This window comes from Pseudochaenichthys georgianus, chromosome 23 (genome assembly GCF_902827115.2).
Source record: "Pseudochaenichthys georgianus chromosome 23, fPseGeo1.2, whole genome shotgun sequence".
NCBI classification, from domain to species: Eukaryota; Metazoa; Chordata; class Actinopteri; order Perciformes; family Channichthyidae; genus Pseudochaenichthys; species Pseudochaenichthys georgianus.
Window position 1 is genome coordinate 25,170,975 of NC_047525.1, and position 24,515 is coordinate 25,195,489.

At 43.5% G+C, this 24,515-nt stretch overlaps 1 protein-coding gene across 1 annotated transcript in view; it reads left to right on the plus strand.

Moving 5' to 3' along the window:
• sbf1 (SET binding factor 1) overlaps window positions 1–24,116 on the plus strand; it is a 73,283-nt gene extending 49,167 nt beyond the window's left edge. Inside the window, exons 13-35 of the mRNA XM_034112512.1 lie at window positions 225–353; window positions 454–552; window positions 1,716–1,923; window positions 3,630–3,742; window positions 4,192–4,341; window positions 5,320–5,388; window positions 5,496–5,657; window positions 6,263–6,507; window positions 6,671–6,843; window positions 6,960–7,033; window positions 10,245–10,437; window positions 11,376–11,503; window positions 11,698–11,873; window positions 16,211–16,347; window positions 16,480–16,687; window positions 17,716–17,912; window positions 18,029–18,166; window positions 19,162–19,257; window positions 19,814–19,888; window positions 20,513–20,685; window positions 22,480–22,656; window positions 23,062–23,163; window positions 23,880–24,116. Of these exons, the coding sequence (XP_033968403.1) occupies window positions 225–353; window positions 454–552; window positions 1,716–1,923; window positions 3,630–3,742; window positions 4,192–4,341; window positions 5,320–5,388; window positions 5,496–5,657; window positions 6,263–6,507; window positions 6,671–6,843; window positions 6,960–7,033; window positions 10,245–10,437; window positions 11,376–11,503; window positions 11,698–11,873; window positions 16,211–16,347; window positions 16,480–16,687; window positions 17,716–17,912; window positions 18,029–18,166; window positions 19,162–19,257; window positions 19,814–19,888; window positions 20,513–20,685; window positions 22,480–22,656; window positions 23,062–23,163; window positions 23,880–24,116 (3,459 nt within the window). The remainder of the gene's footprint in view (window positions 1–224; window positions 354–453; window positions 553–1,715; window positions 1,924–3,629; window positions 3,743–4,191; window positions 4,342–5,319; window positions 5,389–5,495; window positions 5,658–6,262; window positions 6,508–6,670; window positions 6,844–6,959; window positions 7,034–10,244; window positions 10,438–11,375; window positions 11,504–11,697; window positions 11,874–16,210; window positions 16,348–16,479; window positions 16,688–17,715; window positions 17,913–18,028; window positions 18,167–19,161; window positions 19,258–19,813; window positions 19,889–20,512; window positions 20,686–22,479; window positions 22,657–23,061; window positions 23,164–23,879) is intronic.
• The last annotated feature ends 399 nt before the right edge of the window (window positions 24,117–24,515 follow it).

Here is a 24,515-nt window from a genome sequence, read left to right on the forward strand (position 1 = left end):
AGCAAAGATAATCAAATAAACATTCAAAAACATGCATGGATAAAAGTGACAGTGCAGTGTAAGATGTGAATATATCAATTGGAAGCAGCGGCTAAAAGAAAAGTCTTCAGCCTGGATTTAAAAGTAGTCCGAGTCACATCGGACCTGCAGGTTTCTGGGAGCGTAAAAGAACCTTAAAGGGGTTCAGAGACGGGTCAGTGTCATCAGTGTTACTGGTCCCTCAGGCTGCCTTCCTGGGTCAGAGGTCGCTGACGGAGGACGACTTCCTGATGAAGGTGTTGGACGGCATGGCGTTCGCCGGCTTCGTGTCGGAGAGAGGTCCTCCTTACCGAGCCACGGACCTGTTCGACGACGTGAGTCTGTCCGCACCGCTGGAGCTTTTTAATTAAACGCACGGGGGTCGGATATTAAAAGGTTGAAATGTGGCTTTTTTTTTGGGTCTTGTCTCCACAGCTGGTAGCCAATCATGTGGAGCGGATACGACAGGAGGAGACGTGTCCGCAGAAGGTCCTGAACCACGTCAGGGAGCTGGCCGAGCTGCTCTTCAAAAATGTAGGATAAAAAAACACAAAACAAAGCATTTCTCAAGGAATACTTATTATACTGTGATTGAGGATTCCTGTGAGACTTTTATCCTTTAATAACAACGATAATCTTTATTGAGAAAGCTCCACTCTGCAAAGACTTGAGATACAAAGTTATAAATATAAACTATGAGGCTTTTAGAAAGAATAACAGATATTTGCTATATAAAAAACATGTATACACAAAGGTACAAATTGAAAAAGGGGTTTAAACTAAATGAGATGCCTGACTCCACCAGCCTCATTTCCTCCGCTCGTCTCTCAGAAGTAATAACACGCCAACACAGTTCTGTTTACCGTTATGTTCAGGCATCGTTCTTATGTTGAACGTGAATACATTTACTTTGTAAGTAATTATGGGACGTGTTTCTCTTTCACAGCAAGTTTCCTTCATACTTTGGTGCCGTGAAATAAGTCTTACATTATATTCAAAGTGGTTTGAAAGAGTCTTCACCCTCCTGTTGTCTTCGGGTCAAATCTGACCGATGTACTACTTTCATCGATCAGAACTTTTTTGTTTTACATTCGATTGCATTAAAGCTTCATGATATCCTTCACAGCAGACATTAGGATCAGATAAAACACACACACACACACACACACACACACACACACACACACACACACACACACACACACACACACACACACACACACACACACACACACACACACACACACACACACACACACACACACACACACACACACACACACACACACACACACACTCTCTATAGATGTGTCCCCCCCCCTTATGTGCCCCTCCCCCCACATGGATCACACCTGGCACACCAACACATGTTCAGTGTCTGTTCTTTGTATATTTACTGCAGTTCTTCATGTATACCAGTACTCTGATACAATATGTACAGTTTGAAAGGGTGTGAAATGAAATGTGTTGATGATTAATGGTTTTTGTGTTAATGTAATAGCAGTTCAAACAGGACCAAAGTGAGGGGGGGGGAGACAATAGGAGGGGTACATTTGAGTCGGTGAAACCTGCAGGAACCCTTCTCGTCTCATTTAGCTCAGATTTCTTTATTGTCGTAGCTTCTTTGTTTCCCTGCGCTCACCACTTCTCCCCTTCCTCCCCCTATGTACTCCTCCTCCCCCCCTCTCTCCCTCCAGGAGAACCCGTACCCCGCTGTAGCGATGCACAAAATCCAGCGTCCGTCAGAGAGCAGCCAGAGCAGCTCTCTGAGTCAAACCCCGTTCCCTTCGCTGGACGAGGTGACCGTGCAGCTCTTCATCGACCACGCCGCCTCCAAACTGAACAGCGCTCCCCCTGTGGTCAAAGCTGAGCTCAAGGGCATGGTGCCGTCCGGACCCCCGCTGGGTGAGTGATGAGATCATTAATGGGAAGGTGTATCTCTGATGTTGGGAAAGAAAGGAGGTTACACTTTCAAGGCTTTATTGTCATTAGCTTCTTCTCATAGGGCGCACAAAGATAAAGCAACCAGTCATGCCAACATTAACTAAACTGTAGTTGTAACTGTTTTGTAGTATTATATTTTAACTGTACTATGCAAGGGTGTAACCTTGGTTTTGTTTGTAGCCTTTATTTAACCAGGTGAAGCCCCATAATGTACAGTTTACAAACTCTATTCACAGTGACGGGTACCATGAGTATCAAACAGCATGTCACCCAGCCGAGTTTCAAAGTGCTGCAGGGGAACCAAAGCGCTCAGTTTCAAACAGGTTTGCAGACTGTTCCAAGTGAGTGGAGCTGCTCATCTAAAAGCTTTCTTCCCTCAGACAGTCCGAGCACTTGGCACATTTAATAAAACAACAGCATGCGATCTCAGGCAATACGTACTTTCAATTCGTCCAGAGATCAGAGAGCAGATATAAGTTGGTAGTTTACCCAACATGGCTTTATAAATGAACATGTACCAGTGACTGAGCCTCCGTGCAGTTAGTGAAGGCAGACCTGCCCTGGCACACAGGGTGCAGTGATGAGTCAGTGCTTTACAGTTAGTAACACATCTCAGAGCGCTGTGATACGCAGCATCTAACTGTTCCAGGCAATGGGCCGGTGCATTCATATAGACCAGATCCCCATAGACCAGCACAGGTCAAAAGGTCACAGAGCCTTTTCCTGGCCTCAAATGAGAAACAGGACTCGTTCCTGTAGAAGAAACCTACCGGTTTGAGAAGTGGGGGGGTCCTTTACCTAAACTGACGGTGTCTCAGCCTCTCAGTCCGACAGGAGAGGACTCTCCCTCCGTATTGTTGAAACAGCTTCTAATCTCCGTTAGCTCCGAGCTAGCACCAGATGCTAACAACCCCCGTAACACTCTCCCTCCCTCTCTCCCCCTCTCTCTCTCTCTCTCTCTCTCTCTCTCTCTCTCTCTCTCTCTCTCTCTCTCTCCCCCATCCCTCTCTCCCTCTCCCTCCCTCTCTCTCCCCCCCTCTCTCTCTCCCCCTCTCTCTCTCCCTCTCTCTCTCTGTCTCCCTCTCTCTCTCTCTCTCACAAAATGCGCTCGTGCCAAACACACACAGAAGCTACTCCGTGACGATGACCGCTTGCGGAAAAATAAAATAATAAACACATTTGAAAAGTGGGGGGGGACATGTCCCCCCTGTCCCCAGTGGAAACTACGCCCATGCTACTATGTATTATTTTATTGACCTGTACGTAAATCATGTTTTATGTTTTTATAAAAATAGCAAACTGACACTGATGTTAAAATGGAAACCAGGCTTCATACAGTGGTAACGCTTATTTTAATATCCGCACCTTTGTCTTCCTGTGTGAACAGTTTCACCCCGCAGGCCATAAGACATTTAAACACCTGAACTAAGAACATCCAACACATTCATCTGTTTGTAACTTACTAATGATTTATCCCTTGTTTATAGACTCTCTCTGCACTACTTCTATTCCATGTTATACTTGCGCTAGTTTTATTGTGTTGCACCGTTGGAGGAGCCGACTTATCCAAACTGTAGCGATGACGATAAAGCCTTCACCTTGAATGTCCTCTCTGTGTGTGTTTAATGAGGTGATGTATCAGCGTCTGATCACCTGTCTCTCCTCAGGAGACACGGTGGACAGGAACGGCATCGTGATGGCCAACAGCGCCCGCCGGCTGGAGGTCGTCAGGAACTGCATCACATACATCTTTGAGAACAAAATGCTGGAGGCCAAGAAGGTGAGAGTGACGTATAATCACACCCATGGACTTATCCAAAAGAACTGAACGAAATGGCCGTAGAGTTAGTGTCTTATCCCTCCAGATAAGATAAGAAGTACTTTATTGATCCCAATTTGGGACATGTTTGCGTTGCAGCAGCATAAAAAGACAAGGCACTAGAGGAATTAAAAGACTAGAAATAAACTATCCAAAATGTAAACATCTCAAATAGAAATAAAATAGCTTTAAAAAAGTAGAAAATACACATTTACAGTAACAACATATAAAGCAGGATATTATATATACATAAATTGTGCAAGGAATGGATTATTAAGTATTAGATTGAATATAAATGTACAGTGGAGTTTAAGTTATCCAGGAGAGACACTTGGCATCTATCGGTGCTTGTGACAGCGGAGAGGAACTTTAGATTTGAAAGATGTTTCTGCCCTCTCTCCTCGGTCCAGTTGATGCCGGCCGTGCTGCGGGCGCTGAAGGGTCGGGCGGCGCGGGTCTGTTTGACCCAGGAGCTGAACCAGCACGTCCTGCAGAACCGAGCCGTGCTGGACGACCAGCAGTTCGACTACATCGTCCGCATGATGAACTGCACCTTACAGGTAAGACTGAAAATACTACAATAGCCGCTTTCACACCAAGTACTTTGCCGTACTTAGTTTCCAGCACTTAGTTTCCAGCACTTAGTTTCCAGCACTTAGTTTCCAGCACTTAGTTCCCAGCACTTAGTTCCCCCATGGAACTAAGTACAGATCGTTCACACCAGAATAAGCCTTCCGAGTAAATCGCCAGAACGCCGACACCTCCTCATCTCCACCGCTCCCATGTTTTATTTTGTGTTGCCATAAGTTCGTCTCTCTGCGTTGGTGCGCGGGGCTAATGCTAATGCTAATAATGCTAATGCCAGCAAATACAAAGGCGTTTTCAAAAAACCTTTTTAGAGTTTTACGGGGCGTGGTTTGCAATCCGCCCAGCCAATCAGAAATTGGTACTTTTTTCTCCCCAGGAAAGCACCACCTCTCTAGCAGGGACTGAAAAGGGGGGTACAAGTTCTCATGAACCAAGTTCTCTTTTTGGTGTGAACGCAAAATCCCAGGAACTATCGGAACAGGAAAAGTACTCCGGTGTGAAAGCGCCTAATATCACTAGAATGAAGGGTATAATAAAACGGGATACTTAAGGTACTGTATATGGTAAATGGACTGTACTTATACAACGCTTTATCCAGTCTTTACGACCCTTCAAAGCGCTTTGAATACTACATGTCAGACGACCACAGTATAAGCCTCCATTATGAATACCTAATACTGGGTTATAAGCCGCAGTATTAGACAAGTAGCAGTTTTGAAGTGATGGTGGCGCTCGAGAATGTTTCATGGCTTAACAAATAAAACGAATCATCTCCGTCAGAACAGTTTGTCTTCACTGATGCTAATTAAGGCGATCTAGCGTCAGATATCTAGCGTGTGAAGTTCAGTATAAGGACGACCTTCTTGAAAGGACACTCAATAACAAGTAGACGTTTGAAATAAAGTGGCGTTTTGTGGTGTTGTCATCGTTCGTTGCTCTTCTGTCTTCAGGACTGCTCTCATATCGATGAACACGGTATTGCAGCGGCGCTCCTTCCTCTGGTCACCGCCTTCTGCAGGGTGAGTTCATGACCGAATCACAACTCAATAAGCCTTTGTCTGAACACCAAGTTAAGACGTCTGGATTTTCTCCTTCCTAAAAGTCTCCTCCTTTGTTTGTCCGGCAGAAAATGGGCGCGGGCATCACTCAGTTTGCCTACAGCTGCGTGCAGGAGCACGTGGTCTGGGCCACGATGCAGTTCTGGGAGGCCATGTTCTACAGCGACGTCCAGAACCACATCAGAGCTCTGTACCTGGAGGGCGAGGAGGGGGAGCAGCAGAACAACTCGGTGAGCTGCTTTCATGTTCATTATCTTTCTAATGGTTGTTTTGAAATGCCATTTTCTTAATGTCTTTCATTTTGGTAAAGCACTTTGAGTTGCCTTGGGTTGAAAAGTGCCTTACACTCTATATGCTACACGAGCAGTGCTTCTCAAAGTGTGGTCCGCGGACCACTGGTGGTCCGCGAGCGCCCCCTAGTGGTCCGTGAGTATATTGGTAACATTTCACATTTTACATAAATTAATTAATTTGAGTTTTTCCGCACTCTCGCGGGAATATCTCCGCAATGGAGCGAGCTTAAGTTTCACTTTAAATTGCATGATATAGCCCCGATAAACACCTTCATCACATATGTTGCCACTTGTTTGTCCCATTCTCAAGCCATTTGTAATCTGTTCTAGAAAAACGATGTGATTTTGGATATTTGTGGAGTTAGGTGATCCGCGAGTGTTTTTTTATTGGTTAAGTCCTTGGTATGAAAAAGTTTGAGAAACACTGTACTAGAGGGAAGATGAATGATAGTAACACTTTTGGGGACCCCCACTAATAAGTCAGTGTCTCCTCCCGCTGAGCCGAGTGTCTGATTAATCATCGACCTTCCCATGTGTCCCAGGAGCAGCAGGAGATCAGCGCTCTGGAGCTGGCGTCGGAGCAGAGCCGGCTGTGGCCGACGCTCGGGAAGGAGATGCAGATGGAGCGCGTGCAGAAGGAGGAGAGCACGGTGTTCAGCCAGGCCATCCACTACGCCAACCGGATGAGCTACCTGCTGCTGCCGCTCGACACCAGCAAGAACCGGCTGCTGAGGAACACCGGCCTGGGAGACGTGGAGAGCGTCAGCAACTCCTACGTCACCAACAGGTACGTCACTAACTCCTACGTCACCGATTTTGTCGTACATCAAGTGTAAACGCATATTCCAACTAGAAATGAGACTAATACAGAGGTGGCGTTTCTGCGGTGTGAAGAACAGCTGTTTGACTAAGAGACGGAGATGATCAGAGAGGTGTTTCCTGTGTGTCAGTATTGCAGGCAGCATGGCGGAGAGCTACGACACAGAGAGCGGCTTCGAGGACGCAGAGAGCTCCGACGTGGCCAACTCCGTGGTTCGCTTCATCAACCGCTTCGTGGACAAAGTGTGCAACGAGAGCGGCGTGACCAACGAGCACCTGAAGGCTCTGCACACCATGATCCCAGGTGAGAGCTCACTCGCTGCTAAAAAACACACATCTTCTTAAATCATCACATCTTAAAATGCACTGTCGCTCAAAATGTATTTTTAAAAAGTCTCACCGTCTTTACCGTCTTTGCAGATATCGTTCAGATGCACATCGAGACGTTAGACGCAGTCCACAGGGAGAGTAAGAGACTCCCCCCGATCCAAAAGGTAACCAATTCCTATTTTTACGTTCCACTGGACAAAGGCCATGCAGAAGCCCCGCCCACTCCCCTCTCCACCAATCCCTGCAGCTCACAGTGTCACGGCAGGTACGTCTGTCCGCCAGAGACAGAAGCGTGTGACTCACAGCACCCCGGAGAAGTGCATGCTGGGTGATTTGCTCTCTCCCGTGTGGTTTGCTGTCTGAAGAGCTGCAGTGCCTTCAGTCTGAAGGGTGCTGTCAGTCCTGCCTGCAGAGAGGCTGCTCTGTGACGTGTGCTGTCACGAGGGAACATCCCCCGAAAACGTCCCATCTCGAACCTATTTTGCTTTTTGTTTTGTCGCGTGCAAGTTCAAGTCATGTATCAGTTTAGATCTTCCATAGATTGTAATCTGAAAATTCGAAAGACACTTTTTAACACTCGGGCAGGTCAATTCCTACAGAGGAAAAGTAGGCCTTGTTTTGCTGCTTGATTTAGAGCCACAACAAATCAATTGACGGGCAAAATAGCTTCCAGCCATTATGATAATCGGGTTATCTTAAAAAATGTAAGCAGGAAATGCTGCTCTCAAATTTAGAGATGGTCGGCTTCTCTCTGTTGTTCTGCATGTTAGAGTCGTACATGTGTGGCATGAGATGTAGCGTAACAGATTAGCTAACATGTAACTCGCTTCCTATCAGAGGAGAGATTCCTTAGGAAGGCCTCACTGGCGGACAGGAAGTGACATAATGGGCCGAAGGACAAAGCCTAACAGTCTTTATATGCCAACACATGACTTTCTGTGTATTTATCTCATCCTCTCTGGCAAGATCTTAACACTCATGTTGTGTGCTATTCACCGAATCACTTCAACATATAATTTCATCATTTCCTGGTTCTTAACGTCCTGAACAGTGCCGGTTATCGTCCAGCTAATAACTGCAGCATGGTTGTGAACTAGGGCTGCTCGATTAAGGCAAAATCTTAATCTCGATTATTTTGGTCAATAATTGATATCACGATTATTATTATTTACTTTGAAAACATCAATTTATTGGAGAAAAAAATTTGAATTTTTTTTTTTTAACAGTATTTTTTTAACAGTTGATTACCGTGAACTTTAAGTTTAACTCAACTGAAAAACTAAAAACAAAAAAAAAGTAATCATAAAAAAATAATCGTTTTATTTCGATTAGGTTGTTTTCGTAATCGTTGCAAGCCATAATCGTAATTGCGATTAAAATACGATTAATTGAGCAGCCCTATTGTGAACGCATGAGGAGTGCAGTGGTTGTGTGAAATGTGTAAACTGAAGTAGTGTTGTAGCACAGAGACATATCAGATACTGAAGAATCGTATATTTTCCATTCATTGCAATATTCATTGGGATGTTAGGCGATTAGGAAGTATTCCAGAATCAGATTCTTACCAAGTACGCTTACACATACGAGTCATTTGCTTTGGTGTGTAAGGTGCAAACATAAACACAAGATCAATTGTAAGAAAAAACTATTTTAAAAAGTCTATTTTAACATTAAAATACTGAGGATTATTTACATGAAATATAGATGGAATAAAACTACAAGATGAATTGTAAGAAAAACAACCAAAAAATAAAAACAACTATAAAAACGGTTAATAAAAGTCTATTAAAATCTAAAAATACTGAGAAATATTTACATGAAATAAAACTACAAGATACTGAGAAATATTTACATGAAATAAAACTACAAGATAAATTGTAAGAAAAACAACCAAAAAACTACTTTTTAAAACATAAAAATACTGAGAAATATTTACATGAAATAAAACTACAAGATAAATTGTAAGAAAAACAACCAAAAAATAAAAACAACTATAAAAACGGTTAATAAAAGTCTATTAAAATCTAAAAATACTGAGAAATATTTACATGAAATAAAACTACAAGATACTGAGAAATATTTACATGAAATAAAACTACAAGATAAATTGTAAGAAAAACAACCAAAAAACTACTTTTTAAAACATAAAAATACTGAGAAATATTTACATGAAATAAAACTACAAGATAAATTGTAAGAAAAACAACCAAAAAATAAAAACAACTATAAAAAACGGTTAAAAAAAGTCTATTAAAACCTAAAAATACTGAGAAATATTTACATGAAATAAAACTACAAGATAAATTGTAAGAAAAACAACCAAAAAACTACTTTTTAAAACCTAAAAATACTGAGAAATATTTACATGAAATAAAACTACGAGATAAATTGTAAGAAAAACAACCAAAAAATAAAAACAACTATAAAAAACGGTTAAAAAAAGTCTATTAAAACCTAAAAATACTGAGAAATATTTACATGAAATAAAACTACAAGATAAATTGTAAGAAAAACAACCAAAAAATAAAAACAACTATAAAAAACGGTTAAAAAAAGTCTATTAAAACCTAAAAATACTGAGAAATATTTACATGAAATAAAACTACAAGATAAATTGTAAGAAAAACAACCAAAAAACTACTTTTTAAAACCTAAAAATACTGAGAAATATTTACATGAAATAAAACTACAAGATAAATTGTAAGAAAAACAACCAAAAAACTACTTTTTAAAACCTAAAAATACTGAGAAATATTTACATGAAATAAAACTACGAGATAAATTGTAAGAAAAACAACCAAAAAATAAAAACAACTATAAAAAACGGTTAAAAAAAGTCTATTAAAACCTAAAAATACTGAGAAATATTTACATGAAATAAAACTACAAGATAAATTGTAAGAAAAACAACCAAAAAACTACTTTTTAAAACCTAAAAATACTGAGAAATATTTACATGAAATAAAACTACAAGATAAATTGTAAGAAAAACAACCAAAAAATAAAAACAACTATAAAAAACGGTTAAAAAAAGTCTATTAAAACCTAAAAATACTGAGAAATATTACAATGAAATAAAACTACAAGATAAATTGTAAGAAAAACAACCAAAAAATAAAACTACAAGATAAATTGTAAGAAAAACAACCAAAAAACTACTTTTTAAAACCTAAAAATACTGAGAAATATTTACATGAAATAAAACTACAAGATAAATTGTAAGAAAAACAACCAAAAAACTACTTTTTAAAACATAAAATACTGATAATGATTTACATGGAAGACAGATGGAATAACACATTTCTTGAGGTGTTTTTCTGGCTCAGCGTTGGTCATGAATCCCCCTCCCTGCCTCTCTTGTCTCTGTGTGTGCAGCCCAAGCTCCTGAGGCCCACCCTCCTCCCCGGAGAGGAGCTGGTGATGGACGGCATGCGGGTCCATCTGATCCCCGACGGCCGGGAGGAGTCCACGGGGCTGATGGGAGGACCGCCGCTGCTGCCGGCTGAGGGCGCCATCTTCCTCACCACGTACCGCCTCATCTTCAAGGGGACGCCCAACGACCCTCTGGGTGAGAGACCGCGCACACGCACACGCACACACACCCACAGAGACAGACAGACACACACACACACACACACACACACACACACACCACACACACACACACACACACACACACACACACACACACACACACACACACACACACACACACACACACACACACACACACACACACACACACACACACATAGACAGAATGACAGACCCACACACACACACACACACACACACACACACACACACACAAACACAGAGACAGAATGACAGACAAACAGACCCACACACAAACCTACACACACACACACACACACACACACACACACACACACACACACACACACACACACACACACACACACACACACACACACACACACACACACACACACACACACAGAATGACAGACACACACACAGCCACACACACACACACACACACACACACACACACACACACACACACACACACACACACATACATACACATACATACATACATACATACAGAATGACCGACAGACAAACAGACCCACACAGAAACACACACACACACACACACACACACACACACACACACACACACACAGAAACACACACACAAAATATACTTGGGTTATGCTTCGAGCTGAGCTTAAAACATGCAGAGCCTTCCAGTCTTTCTCCTGGATGTTGAGCAACTAGTTGTAATATTATATTTGACCTGTACTGTGTGTTATAGAACTGTTCCTTGATCCGTTTTATAATTGTTGTGCGATAGAGACTTGTTGTTGATTATTCCTATGTGTGTACCTGCCTTGGGACTGCAGATGGAAATGGCATCGATTCTCTCTTCTCCGTTTGAGTGTATTTTTATGCGTCGTCCTTGTTCGATAAAGACATGATAACAACACTCACGCTCTTCCCTGTCAGTCCGTCCTCTAACCCGCTCTGTTCTTCCTGCAGTGGGGGAGCAGGTGGTGACTCGCTCCTTCCCCATCGCCTCTCTGACGAAGGAGAAGAGGATCTCCGTCACGTTACCCATGGACCAGTTCGTCCAGGAGGGGCTCCAGCTGCGCTCCTGCACCTTCCAGGTACTTTCATATCCTCGAGCATCTTACTTGCCCTTTTTCTTGTTCCTTATTGACCCCTTCTTAAAATAGTCTATCTGTGTTTTTAATTGTTGTTTTACTTTGATGTACGCACCACGACACCCAGTCAAATTCCTCGTACGTGCCAACCCACCTGGTGATAAACCTTTCTCTGATGTTTCCCCGTCTGCGTGCAGCTGATGAAGATCGCGTTCGACGAGGAGGTGGCTTCAGACCTGGCGGAGGTTTTCAGGAAACACATGCACAAGCTCCGCTACCCTCAGCACGTCCAGGGCACCTTCGCCTTCACTGTGGGGCAGAGCAGCAAGCTGGTGGTGGAGCACAAGACCAAGGACAAGAACCAGTCTCTCAAGTAAGGCACCAGAGAAACCAAAACACCAGCAGCTCCGCATTATGTCTTTGAAAGAACTGACGGGCTGATAAATCACTCAGAACATCCCGTAGGTAGCAAGTGTAATTAAACGAGTGATATTCAGAAGAACTAGGAACGACTATGGAGCTCAATGTGTGTGAAAAATACAAACTGAAACCAGGTATGCGTTACAAAATAGTTGTATTCAAGATATCAACAAGTTCATTCAAATTCGCATGATTATTTTCAGGTGACCAGTAAAGGCACAAGACAACAAAAGAAAAGCTTCCGGGGTAAAGTTCATTAATTTCTGTTTAATCCTACTTCACCATGTGGCAGGGAGGATAGGTTTAGAATCTTAGCTCGCCATCAAGGTCCATGAAAGGTCATCAAGCACCTGGCAAAAAATATATATCCAAACAAAAAACCTGACCTGTAAAAGGTCTCAAGGAATAATTAGTAACTTCCCCTTTAAGCATTTAAATAAAAATAAATCTCTTAAATAAAATAAATACATTTCTGGTTGTACAACATTTCTATATCCATTTCTATACAAAACATTAATCTGTTTAAATTCAGCCAGTAAACAGCAAAGCAATACTTCAGGGCTGATAGCCAAAAGCCCACAAGGTTACACTTAAAGTAATTGGGATCAGTGAATACCCATGCATACGATATTTCTACTAGCAATACTATTAGCATGCTAACCGCTAGTTGCTAAGCTAACGGGAGCTATTTCAATGTAGATTTCCTATTGAAAATGCTAACCGCTAGCCGCTAAGCTATACTGAGCTACGGGAGCCTGCTAGGATTGAAGGTTTTTAACCTGGGTTACACCACGCACAGAGAATCCATGACATAACTCATCTCAGCAGCATCAGATGCATTTACCACTGCCACATCTTTTAGATTTACCAAGCTGTTCATTTACGTCTCAAGCTCAAGAATATCCCCCCCCATATTTCACAGGTCTACAGGTCGTTTTATAACCTTGTGGTGAATCCAAAGGCTTGTTTAAGCGAGTATGTTTCAAACCCTGATGCTACCAGATTTGTCCAGTGCCGTGTTGAAATCTTAGGCACACTGACTGAAGTTAACCACGGTACCATTCTTAACATATCATGACATCATTAAAATACACATACTGTCATGTGTTTAGGGAGGTGAACATGTTTGACATTCAAGGTGCATATAGACAGGAAAAAGTGGTCACTATTTTGTACAACCAATTCATTTCAGGCCCAAAGGTGATCAAGTATTAAAACATTTAGACGGGTCTTGCAGATCAAGATGGCTTTCTGAAAGTGTTCACATTGTTATAGCAGGGTTTAGTCATTGCTCCAAGTTAGATATGGGATGTGACAGAATCAAATGTTATCGCCAATATGATTGTGGCTCAAAAACGGACATCTGAAGCCACAACACAGATCAAAAGACAAGACGGTCAGGGTTATTTTCTACTTAGCTTATTGCTATCTACTAGACTTGAGCCGTCCCTTATAGATACTGTCTTGTTACGTTAGTGAGCCAGATCACTTGACCCGGCTCTCTTAAAGCGCCGGCTGTTTCGGCTCCCAAACGGCTCTTCATGTTACCACGGTTTACCACGGAGCCTCAGTTTCGCCGCTGCGAGGCTCCGGCGCTCGCAGCTCACGCGCGTGCTCAACTAAAACCCCCCCGCTCATCGCGTCCAAATCGCGCACGTTCCGTGTTGTCCTGTAGCAGGCACCTTCGATGTCGTGGAAACGATCTTCAATACTCCAAAAAGAATCCCACCAGACTCCTTTGCCCCCCCAACAGAGGCACGTCCTTGTCCTTTTTCCTTTTCGTCATTTCAAGCTATAAAAACTCTCGATCTTCTCTCGAATTATTAATATTTTTGGACGCCCTCGACTCGCAGGGCGTCCCGAGCTGAATAAGGGCGTCAAATGACGGCAAGACGCCCCCTGGTGGAAACGCTGCGACCAACACAACATGCACATAACAAGGTTGTAACGGCTCATGTTCACTGTAGTCAGGGTTATGAAATGCTTGCAGAGTTGGAGTTATAATCACAACTGTTCACATTTCTTCCCATGGGTAGCCCTGTGATTGCTAGCTTTCTGTTTAATGTCTGAATTCCAGCGCCAAGCCCCCCCCCCCCCCTTGTTGGTTGGTGAATCACATTGAAGTGCAATTCGGCCAAAGCTGAACTCGCATTGTTCAACAATTACACAACAATGAGACTGTTTATAGTCTTTTGGGGGATTTATTTTGCCCTTTAAACTATTCTTAGCTTATGTTACAGAACTGCAAAAACCAAAAGCCACATAAGTACATGCCGGCTTGTAAACAAAAGCTTGATTTGGCCGAACCTAAACAATGTGCGCACACAAAAGAGAGGTTTTCCTGCAGCTGAAGAACAGGATTATTCTGAAGCCTCGCATGTCATGTACAGTCACTTGTTTCTCAGCATCAAGATTGAGTGTGAACACAAGAAGCTGTTACCATCTAGTCCAGTGATTCTCTTTTTTCAATAATGTACCCCCTTTGAAAAAAAGATTCAGCCAAGTACCCCCTGATCAGCACAACAACAATTTGTGAGGGAAGAAATGCCTATGTAAAGAGGTACAGCACCATAAATCTCACCCCTGCAGTACTCCAACGTACCCCTAGGGGCCCGCGTACCCCCGTTTGAGTACCACTGATCTAGTCCATTTCTCTCTGAGCTTTATCGTCCACATGATGCATCACCTGCTCTCGTCCCGCTCTGCATATTGTATTCCTGGATGGTCTAGCCACAATGTGACACACACACACACACACACACACACACACACACACACACACACACACACACACACACACATGGAAGCATCATGAGAGAAGTTGAATAATTCATCAGTGGAAAATCTATTACACCGACTCAAGTTCAAATCTCCATTCAGACACATTCATTCATGCTGTGGTCGCGGGGCAAGCTCTGCAGCGACACACCAGTGAATTAATGACTGTTGATTATAAGAAGCTCATTGTCAGCTCGGTGTTTAAAATTCAGATGCAACTTTGTGAGCTGGAGACACAACAGCCCCTCCCCACGCCCCTCTGAGAGACATTTGGTTACAAAGAACTCAATGTGCTCTAGGAGGAGATTCAGGTGATAAGGGGGGGGGGTTACCTTGGTTGCTGATTGGCTAATGGCTACACAAGACAACACATCGTTATGACATCACAAAGGGGCCAAAATCTGATCAGCTCATTTTCAGACAGGTTTTTATAGAAATGGATCAAAAAGAGAGAGAATCTTTGTTCCTGAAACTTTCAGAGTCTCTTTCCACAGAGGGGACACATGTTGATGTAGAAGAGACATGAAGAAGAGGGGACACATGTTGATGTAGAAGAGACATGAAGAAGAGGGGACACATGTTGATGTAGAAGAGACATGAAGAAGAGGGGACACATGTTGATGTAGAAGAGACATGAAGAAGAGGGGACACATGCTGATGTAGAAGAGACATGAAGAAGAGAGGACACATGTTGATGTAGAAGAGACATGAAGAAGAGGGGACACATGTTGATGTAGAAGAGACATGAAGAAGAGGGGACACATGTTGATGTAGAAGAGACATGAAGAAGAGGGGACACATGTTGATGTAGAAGAGACACGAAGAAGAGGGGACACATGTTGATGTAGAAGAGACACGAAGAAGAGGGGACACATGTTGATGTAGAAGAGACATGAAGAAGAGGGGACACATGTTGATGTAGAAGAGACATGAAGAAGAGGGGACACATGTTGATGTAGCAGAGACATGAAGAAGAGGGGACACATGTTGATGTAGCAGAGACATGAAGAAGAGGGGACACATGTTGATGTAGAAGAGACATGAAGAAGAGGGGACACATGTTGATGTAGAAGAGACATGAAGAAGAGGGGACACATGTTGATGTAGAAGAGACATGGAGAAGAGGGGACACATGTTGATGTAGAAGAGACATGAAGAAGAGGGGACACATGTTGATGTAGAAGAGACATGAAGAAGAGGGGACACATGTTGATGTAGCAGAGACATGAAGAAGAGGGGACACATGTTGATGTAGCAGAGACATGAAGAAGAGGGGACACATGTTGATGTAGAAGAGACATGAAGAAGAGGGGACACATGTTGATGTAGAAGAGACATGAAGAAGAGGGGACACATGTTGATGTAGAAGAGACATGGAGAAGAGGGGACACATGTTGATGTAGAAGAGACATGAAGAAGAGGGGACACATGTTGATGTAGAAGAGACATGAAGAAGAGGATTTTGCATAATAGTTGACCTTTAAACAAAATCGTTTTCCTCTCGTTCGTCAGGACACTCTCCAAAAACCTCGTGAAGAGCGCCAAGAGGACGATCGGCCGGCAGTATGTGACCAGGAAGAAGTATTCCCCCCCCACCTGGGAGAACAGGAGCAGCTTCCAGTCGGAGCTCGACGAGGACGAGATCTCAGGTAGTGTTTTTATTTAGCATGTTCAAAAAGGCATCACATGTTAACTTGAATTTCCCTCTGCGCTTCCACTTCCACCTTAACGACGTCATACTATTGGAGATGTTTTTAAAGTCGTCCCGTTTGCCTCCACAGTCTCGGAGGAAGTGGAACAGAGTTCGCTCACCCTCTCCTCCACCATGCGCTCGTCCGACCGACAGACCATGAGCAATGTCGTGGAGCGTGCCTGTTGCCGTGACTACCAGCGCCTGGGTCTGGGCACGCTCAGTAACAGCCTGACGAGATCCAAGAACGAGCCGTTCAGGATCTCAACCGTCAACCGCATGTACACGGTCTGCAGGAGGTGAGAGGGAATATACACTCATGGTCTTTCATACAGTATAAGCAAATCACAACAGGAACATCTAAATCTAAGCAGGTATATATTTAAAGCGGACATTTTGAAACGACAGCTGAAGACACATCTTTAATCTTTATAATTTATTTTGATTTATTTTAGTTAGTTTTAGTTTTATCAGCGACACCCCTTTTTAAATTGGTTTTTTAATACTTATTATTCTTATTACTTATTATTCTTATTACTTATTATTCTTATTACTTATTTTAAATGTTCTCATATTTTTTAGTATTTATTCATTTTGTCTTACACATTCCTTTATTTCACCAAGAGGAATTATTATTTATTTGTATTATCTTTTATTTCTATTATCAAACCTTTCCCCTCATTGTTTCCGTTGAATTGTTATATTCTGGTTTAATTTGTGATGTTATTGGAGCACTTTGAGCTACACCTGAGGCCTGTACTACGAAGCCGGTTCAACGTAACCTGTGATTGGTCGAATGCTCCAAATACCACCCATTCTATGTGAACGCGCACCTAACTAGATAGGACACGGCTGGCTTGAGCGATCCACTTGATAGCCAGCGTTGTAGGACAGTTTAGCGAGAGCGGGTCTGTTTTGGATTAAGTTAACCGGCTAACTCAAAACATATCCAGGATTTGTTGAACTAGATTCGTAGTATAGGCCCCAGGCTAGCCGCTCAGCATAAGTTATCTAGCCCGCTAAAAAGTGAACCAGCTTCGTAGGACCGGAAATCCCTGAAGTTAGCTTGATAAACGAAAATCCTGATTCGTAGTATAGGCCCCAGGTTAGCCGCTCAGCATAAGTTACCATGGAGATCTAGCCCGCTAAAAAGAGAACCAGCGTCGTAGGACCGGAAACCCCGAGTTTCCCCTGAAGTTAGCCGGCTAAGCGAAAATCCGGCTTCGTAGTACAGGCCTCTGCTGTTTGATAAGTCCTAGACAAATAAAGCTTTATTATAATTATGCTTAGATAAATGTCTTAACATGGGTGTGTGTGTGTTTCGAAGCTACCCCGGGCTGCTGATCGTTCCTCAGAGTATCCCCGACACGACCATCCAGAGGATCTCTCGCTGCTACAGACAGAACCGTTTCCCTGTGGTCTGCTGGAGGAACTCGAGAACCAAGGCGGTGCTTCTGCGCTCTGCAGGGCTCCACGCCAAGGGGGTGGTGGGCTTCTTCAAGTCCCCCAACGCCCCCGCTTCAGGTAGAACAAGAATCTATTTCCAGCACTTTTAAATCCATGTCCTTGAACTGGGAAATATCAGTACATTATTTCCCTGAATAATAATAACGTGTTTTCGGGTGTTTTTTCTGGTGCAGGGCCGTCGCAGGCCGACTCCACCAGTCTGGAGCAGGAGAAATACCTGCAGGCCATCATCAGCTCCATGCCTTCATACAACGAGAGCAGCGGCAGGAACACACTCAGCGGATTCACATCTACACACATGAGCACCTCGGGTAAGTTGGGCTGGGACTAAATCAGTTGGGCTGGTACTAAATCAGTTGGGCTGGTACTAAATCAGTTGGGCTGGTACTAAATCAGTTGGGCTGGTACTAAATCAGTTGGGCTGGTACTAAATCAGTTGGGCTGGTGCTAAATCAGTTGGGCTGGTACTAAATCAGTTGGGCTGGTACTAAATCAGTTGGGCTGCTACTAAATCAGTACTAAATCAGTTGGGCTGGTACTAAATCATTTGGGCTGGTACTAAATCAGACGATCATAAACAGTGGCACCATCATGAAACAAATACTTACTGAACTAAGCGGAAGAAAAACCCTGGACAAATCCCAGACTCAGCCAGGGGGCGTTTTGAGTCTGTGACCGTCTCATCTCTTTATGTTATTTATATATGTATTCATTGTGTTTTATGTGTATTATTAATATAACTTGTGTATATCATGTACTGCCCAAATAATATAAAATAAAGTTTTCTAAAAAAAAAAAGTAAGTTGGGCTGACGCGTGCTCACGTTACATGTTTACGATACGATAATACTTTAACGGTCAGATCAAGTCTGACATTTGACTTGCATCCCGGCAGCTCCATGTGTGACATCAACATGGACACATATCACCACACAATACATGAAAACAACTCAAATGTAACACAACACACATTTCACATAATCATGCCAGCTGTTGGTACCTGTTAGTGACGTCGATATCAAGACACACTACATGAAAAACATTTAACATCACAGCAGGATCAGTGAGAGGAAAGCTGCTCAAAGAGCCTTCAGCGTGCTCTGGATCCAGCTCTGTGTTCACTGAGAGGACTGAGCACAAAGGATGCTTCAGTCTGACTTCATTGAATCTCCCATGAGATGGTAGCAGTTCATGTTCTCTGTTCAGAGCATGCTTTGGCTCCCAGGTCATGTCGTTGGACAGCCTCTCTAGGTCGCTATGGCATGCCGAGTCATCAAGTTTCATGGCGTGTTTGCTTTCGTCCACAGACTCCTCGGACAAGCTGAGGCAGCCTAAGATCGGCGCTCTGATGAAGCAGGTGATGGGGACCAAGGAGGACGTTCCCGGGACGTTCAGCCGAGGAGGTGAGACTCACGCGGTTCCTCTGATGGCTTCACTTCCTCTGCTGCTTTCAGAACGTCATGTGAACATTCTGTGTCGAGGTTTAAATGTGTTCGTGACACTGTGACATACATTAGTCCAAAGCGACTTACAATTAGTGCACGAAAACACAACTATTCAAACAAGAAGGCGCAGATATATTCACTCTAAGCAAGTCATATGTATCCTGAAGGAAATGGCCAGAGTTACAAAAGTATATAATATTAGTAGTAATAGTGCTGTTCTATTTATAGTAACAACAACATTTTTAAAGCTGTACACTCAAAATTCTGTATGTACAAGAGAAACTACAAGAACCAACGGTGTGTGTGTGTGTGTGTGTGTGTGTGTGTGTGTGTGTGTGTGTGTGTGTGTGTGTGTGTGTGTGTGTGTGTGTGTGTGTGTGTGTGTGTGTGTGTGTGTGTGTGTGTGTGTGTGTGTGTGTGTGTGTGTGTGTGTGTGTGTGTGTGTGTGTGTGTGTGTGTGTCCTCCATCGTGTGGTACTGTTGGTTAACTGGCGTCTCTGTCGTTTGACCTCAGCTCTGGGTCAAAGGGCGAAAGTCATCTCCCTCTCTCAGGCCAAAGGTTCTAGCAAGGCCAGGACCCCTCCTAGAGGTACAGTAGGTCCCGCCCCCTGCCCTCCTTTCTAACCAATCAGATCTCTTTAACAGTCAGTGTGTGTTTGCTGTGGAGAGCGTGCTTCCTCTGTCGTGTTTCCATCAGGGAGCTGCTGCGCATGCTGTCTGACGTCCCGTCTGTCCTTTCTGATTCTTCTCTGTTGAATGTCAGCAGCAATCAGATGTCAGCTGTGTGTCGTCATAATGTAGCCGCCAATCACCGAGCTCCACGCTTCAGACTGAGCTGGGGCGTTTCTGCCTTGTTGAGCAGCATGACATGTTTTATATATCAGTGTGTGTACACTTAACGGCTGTTTCAAATGATAACCCTTTACTTATCCATAACCAGTGTTTTGCCCACTTTACATGCAGCTGGAGAAGCAAACTAGTGGTGCTGTGGACGTAGTCGAGACGCCTAAAACAAATATATGTTTAACTTTTAAGTCATTTTTAGCTGAATGTCTTCCCCAGTGCACCTGGCTTTTCCGCTATAAACATTATTCATGTTGTCGTTGTCCAAAAGCCATCAACAACGGCACATTGTTTTGCTTCCTGCTGGGCTTTTGATGATTCTGTTTTGACGTCGTGATGCCTGTAAAGACTCTCTGTGTGTGTCCGGCAGGTAAATGGGGTAGTATTCGGGGCAGCGGGCGTCTCAGCGCCTACAACCCGGACGTGGGGAACCGCCTGGCGAGTAAAGAGTCCGCGCAGTCCAACGGAGGGCCGAGCGAGGCGCTGTTCCTCCGCCAGCAGAAGGCTTACCTCTACATCATCGGGGACAAGGCGCAGCTCAAGGTGCTCATGTCTACATCACATTTCCACCTCGAGAGAGAGTCTCATAGAAGGTTAAGAAGGGTTGCAAAGAGTCTCATTCTAATCATAGTCGTTTGTCCAGGTGTGTCTTTACAAATGTTTCGGACTATTTGCAAAAGATGTCTGTACGTTTTATGTAGCAGTACTTTGCTTCGTAGTCGTATTGCCTTTAGAGGTGCATCAATGTGGTTTGCCATCATTTCACTTTTATCCCACCCATCCAGAGATGTTCACAAGTCTTTTTTTGCAAGTCTCAAGTCTTTGTGGGGTGAGACTTGATCAAGTCTCAAGTCTTTGGTCACGAGTCCAAGTCAAGTCTCAAGTCTCTAAAAAATAAAAGTCTCATGTCTCTTCTGGTTGTAATAAGCCTTCTATTGTCTGCTGGTATCCAGTCTGTTAAGAATACTGCAGCTATATCTAAGACATTCAAAGCATTTACTGTGTTATTATCACTCCTATATCTATTAGCATACAGTATCAGTACTGATTAGTTGTTTGTTATATGATCACTTTAAACAGGCTATTGCAATGCTATATGAGGAAAACATCACACTTTGGCTAAATGCAAACAACTTATAAGCAAAACACTTCAGAATCAGAAATCAGTATCACAATACAAAGCTAGCAGCAAGCTAAGTTAGCATTACACAGCTGATGCTGAGCTAAACATGTTTGCTAACCGTCCATGCGTTAATGTGACTGACCTCTCCGGGTGACTTTTCAAGTGCCTGATGAAATTCGACGTTGTTGCGCCAGCATCCTTGATTTTGATATTGCAGACTTTGCAGTGTGCGCTCCTTTTGTTGGTGCCGCCGGCGTTTTGTTCGAAGTTTTTGTAGTTGAACCTAATTACAAGCAGTACAGCCACAGGTCGCCATGGTGTTACTACGAGGTAGTAACAGAGGCGCGCACGTCTGCGTAATGAGCCCGGCTAAAATAACTGGATGGCCTACCTGCCTGTCAGCCTTCCATCTGGGCACAAACTTATCTCGTGCCCTCATTGGTCATGTGCGCGTTCGTGTGTGTTGGAGGAGGCGGGCTCTATAAGGAAGTAGCAGCCTCTAGCAGATTATCTCCGGTTGTGTATTTTCAAATTCTAGCGATCTCGAGCCGGTTTCTCTCAAATGTACCTACCCCACCTTTAATACGCCAAAAATAGAAAACACAATGATTGTTCACGAGTCCCAACACACGAGTCCAAGTCAAGTCTGAAGTCTCTGTGTGTGCGACTTAAGTGCGACTCGAGTCCCCATCTCTGCACCCATCATTTTAAAAATATCTGGATTTTAAGTTATCTGAGAAAGTCCGGGTCTATTTGTTCTGGAGACTAGTAGAACGTTACAATGTGAAACCTGGTGATGCCACGCTGCTTTACGACCCCTCCACACTCCGTCTTTTCTTACTGGTTTAATACAAGGCCCTCTAGTGGCAGAAAATGACATTTAGGGGCTAAGATAAGATAAGATAAGATGGACTTTTATTAATCCCTCGTGGGGAAATAGTTTCTCTGCGTTTGACCCATCCTAGTGTTAGGAGCAGTGTGCTGCCATTTTGAACGGCGCCCGGGGAGCAGTGTGGGGAACGGTGCCTTGCTCAGGGACACCTCGGGAGCACTTGGTCTTGCCGGGACTTGAACTGGCTTCCAGTTGCCAAGCCGAGTCCCTATCGACTTCGCCACCACCGCCCTTAAAAAAAAACGATTAGCGAAGAATGGAAGTGCTTTGAAATGACGCTGTACTTGTTGGTTTGTTAACTTGTTGTTGTTGTTGTGTTCAGGGGGGAAAGCAGGACTCGTTCCAGCAGTGGGAGGTTGTTCCCATCGAGGTGTGTGACGTGCGGCAGGTGAAGAACAGCTTTAAGAAGCTGATGAAGGCCTGCGTGCCGAGCACCTCCACCTCCGACCCCAACATGAGCTTCCTGCGCTGCCTGGAGGAGTCCGAGTGGATTTCTCTGGTGAGTTTAATCATAATCATAATAGAGTTTTATTTATACAGCACTTTCCATACAACACATGCAGCTCAGAGTGCTTTACAAATGGAATCGATGCAACAATATGAAATATAAAATATACAACCCCATAACACAAAGTGAACATATAGGTACAACAGAATACAAAAAAGAAATATAATTGTGTGTGTGTGTGTGTGTGTGTGTGTGTGTGTGTGTGTGTGTGTGTGTGTGTGTGTGTGTGTGTGTGTGTGTGTGTGTGTGTGTGTGTGTGTGTGTGTGTGTGTGTGTGTGTGTGTGTGTGTGTGTGTGTGTGTGTGTGTGTGTGTGTGTGTGTGTGTGTGTGTGTGTGTGTGTGTGTGTGTGTGTGTGTGTGTGTGTGTGTGTGTGTGTGTGTGTGTGTGTGTGTAGCTCCACAGGGTGCTGCAGGTGTCCGTGTTGGTGGTGGAGCTTCTGGACTCCGGCTCCTCCGTCATGGTCAGCCTGGAGGACGGCTGGGACGTCAGCACACAGGTTTGAATTACAGACACTAACTTTATAGAGTTAAAATGGGGAATAATATGATAGTGTTGTATGCTGTAACATCACACCCATCTCATTCTTTATCAAGTCGGTCCTGTAAGGAGTCCTGTATATCCAGAACGAGTTCTAATTACGGAGGGGTGTCAAACTCAAGGCCCGGGGACCAAATCCGGCCCGCCACCTCATTTGATGTGGCCCACAAGAGCTTGCAAAGAATATAATCAGTTTATTATAAGGTTACGTGCCACTTTACAGGGGCACGTTGCCCATAAACTACATGTCCCACAATGCATCTCATTTTGTGAGAAGAGACTTGCAATAATTTGCCCTAGACTTCTGCTTTCACACGTAATCCAATGCAGAGGAAATATTATAAAATAATACATTATTTTATATATATTATTATATTTATCTATGTATATTTATATAGTGTTGAAGTTACCACCGGCCCTTTGAGTGCAACCATAATTCTAATGTGGCCCGCGATGAAATTGAGTTTGACACCCTGGTTTGAGAGGAGCCTTTGAGTATGAACCACATTGTTTCTCTCACTGTAAGAAGAACATCTTCCATTTAAAAAGAATCAAACGTCTCTCACATGCTGCTGTTGGTAGGGATGCACAGGTTGGGCTTTGAACTAGCTCTGGCTCCACAACACTCTCCATCTCCGAAAGTAGTCTGAAAGCGTTCTTGTGTTGTGTCTTCAGGTGGTGTCGCTGGTGCAGCTGCTCTCTGATCCGTACTACCGGACGTTCGATGGCTTCCGGCTGCTGGTGGAGAAGGAGTGGCTGTCGTTCGGACACAGGTTCAGCCACAGAGGAGCTCAGACGCTGGGCAGCCAGAGCAGCGGCTTCACCCCCGTCTTCCTGCAGTTCCTCGACTGCGTGCATCAGGTCAGTCAGAAAGAGAGCATCGGTAGGGCTTTCATTGCAGAGTTAGAATAATGGTAACGGTGTGATATATATATATATATTTAAATATATATATTTAAATTAGGGCTGCTCCCAATTTAAGAGCAACTTGCAGGTTTTTATTTGACTAGATTTATGCTTAACCTTGCCTTTAAATTACAATTAAAAAAAGTTAATCCAGGATTTGACTTGTTTTACGAGACATAAGGGCAGGAATTCAGAGGGGAAAGTAGCCGTTTTGAGCTCTGCTACTAAAAACTGCTTTTTTTTTTAACGTCAAACGCGTCATATTACGTCACATGGGGGAGCATGTATTAAAAAAAAAAAAAAAAAAAATCTGTTCATTGAACATGATAGGGCCCCTTTAAAGTTAAACTCTTTCACCTGTTGAACCCCATCGACCCGCCCCCGGACAGAAAAACGCATCATCTG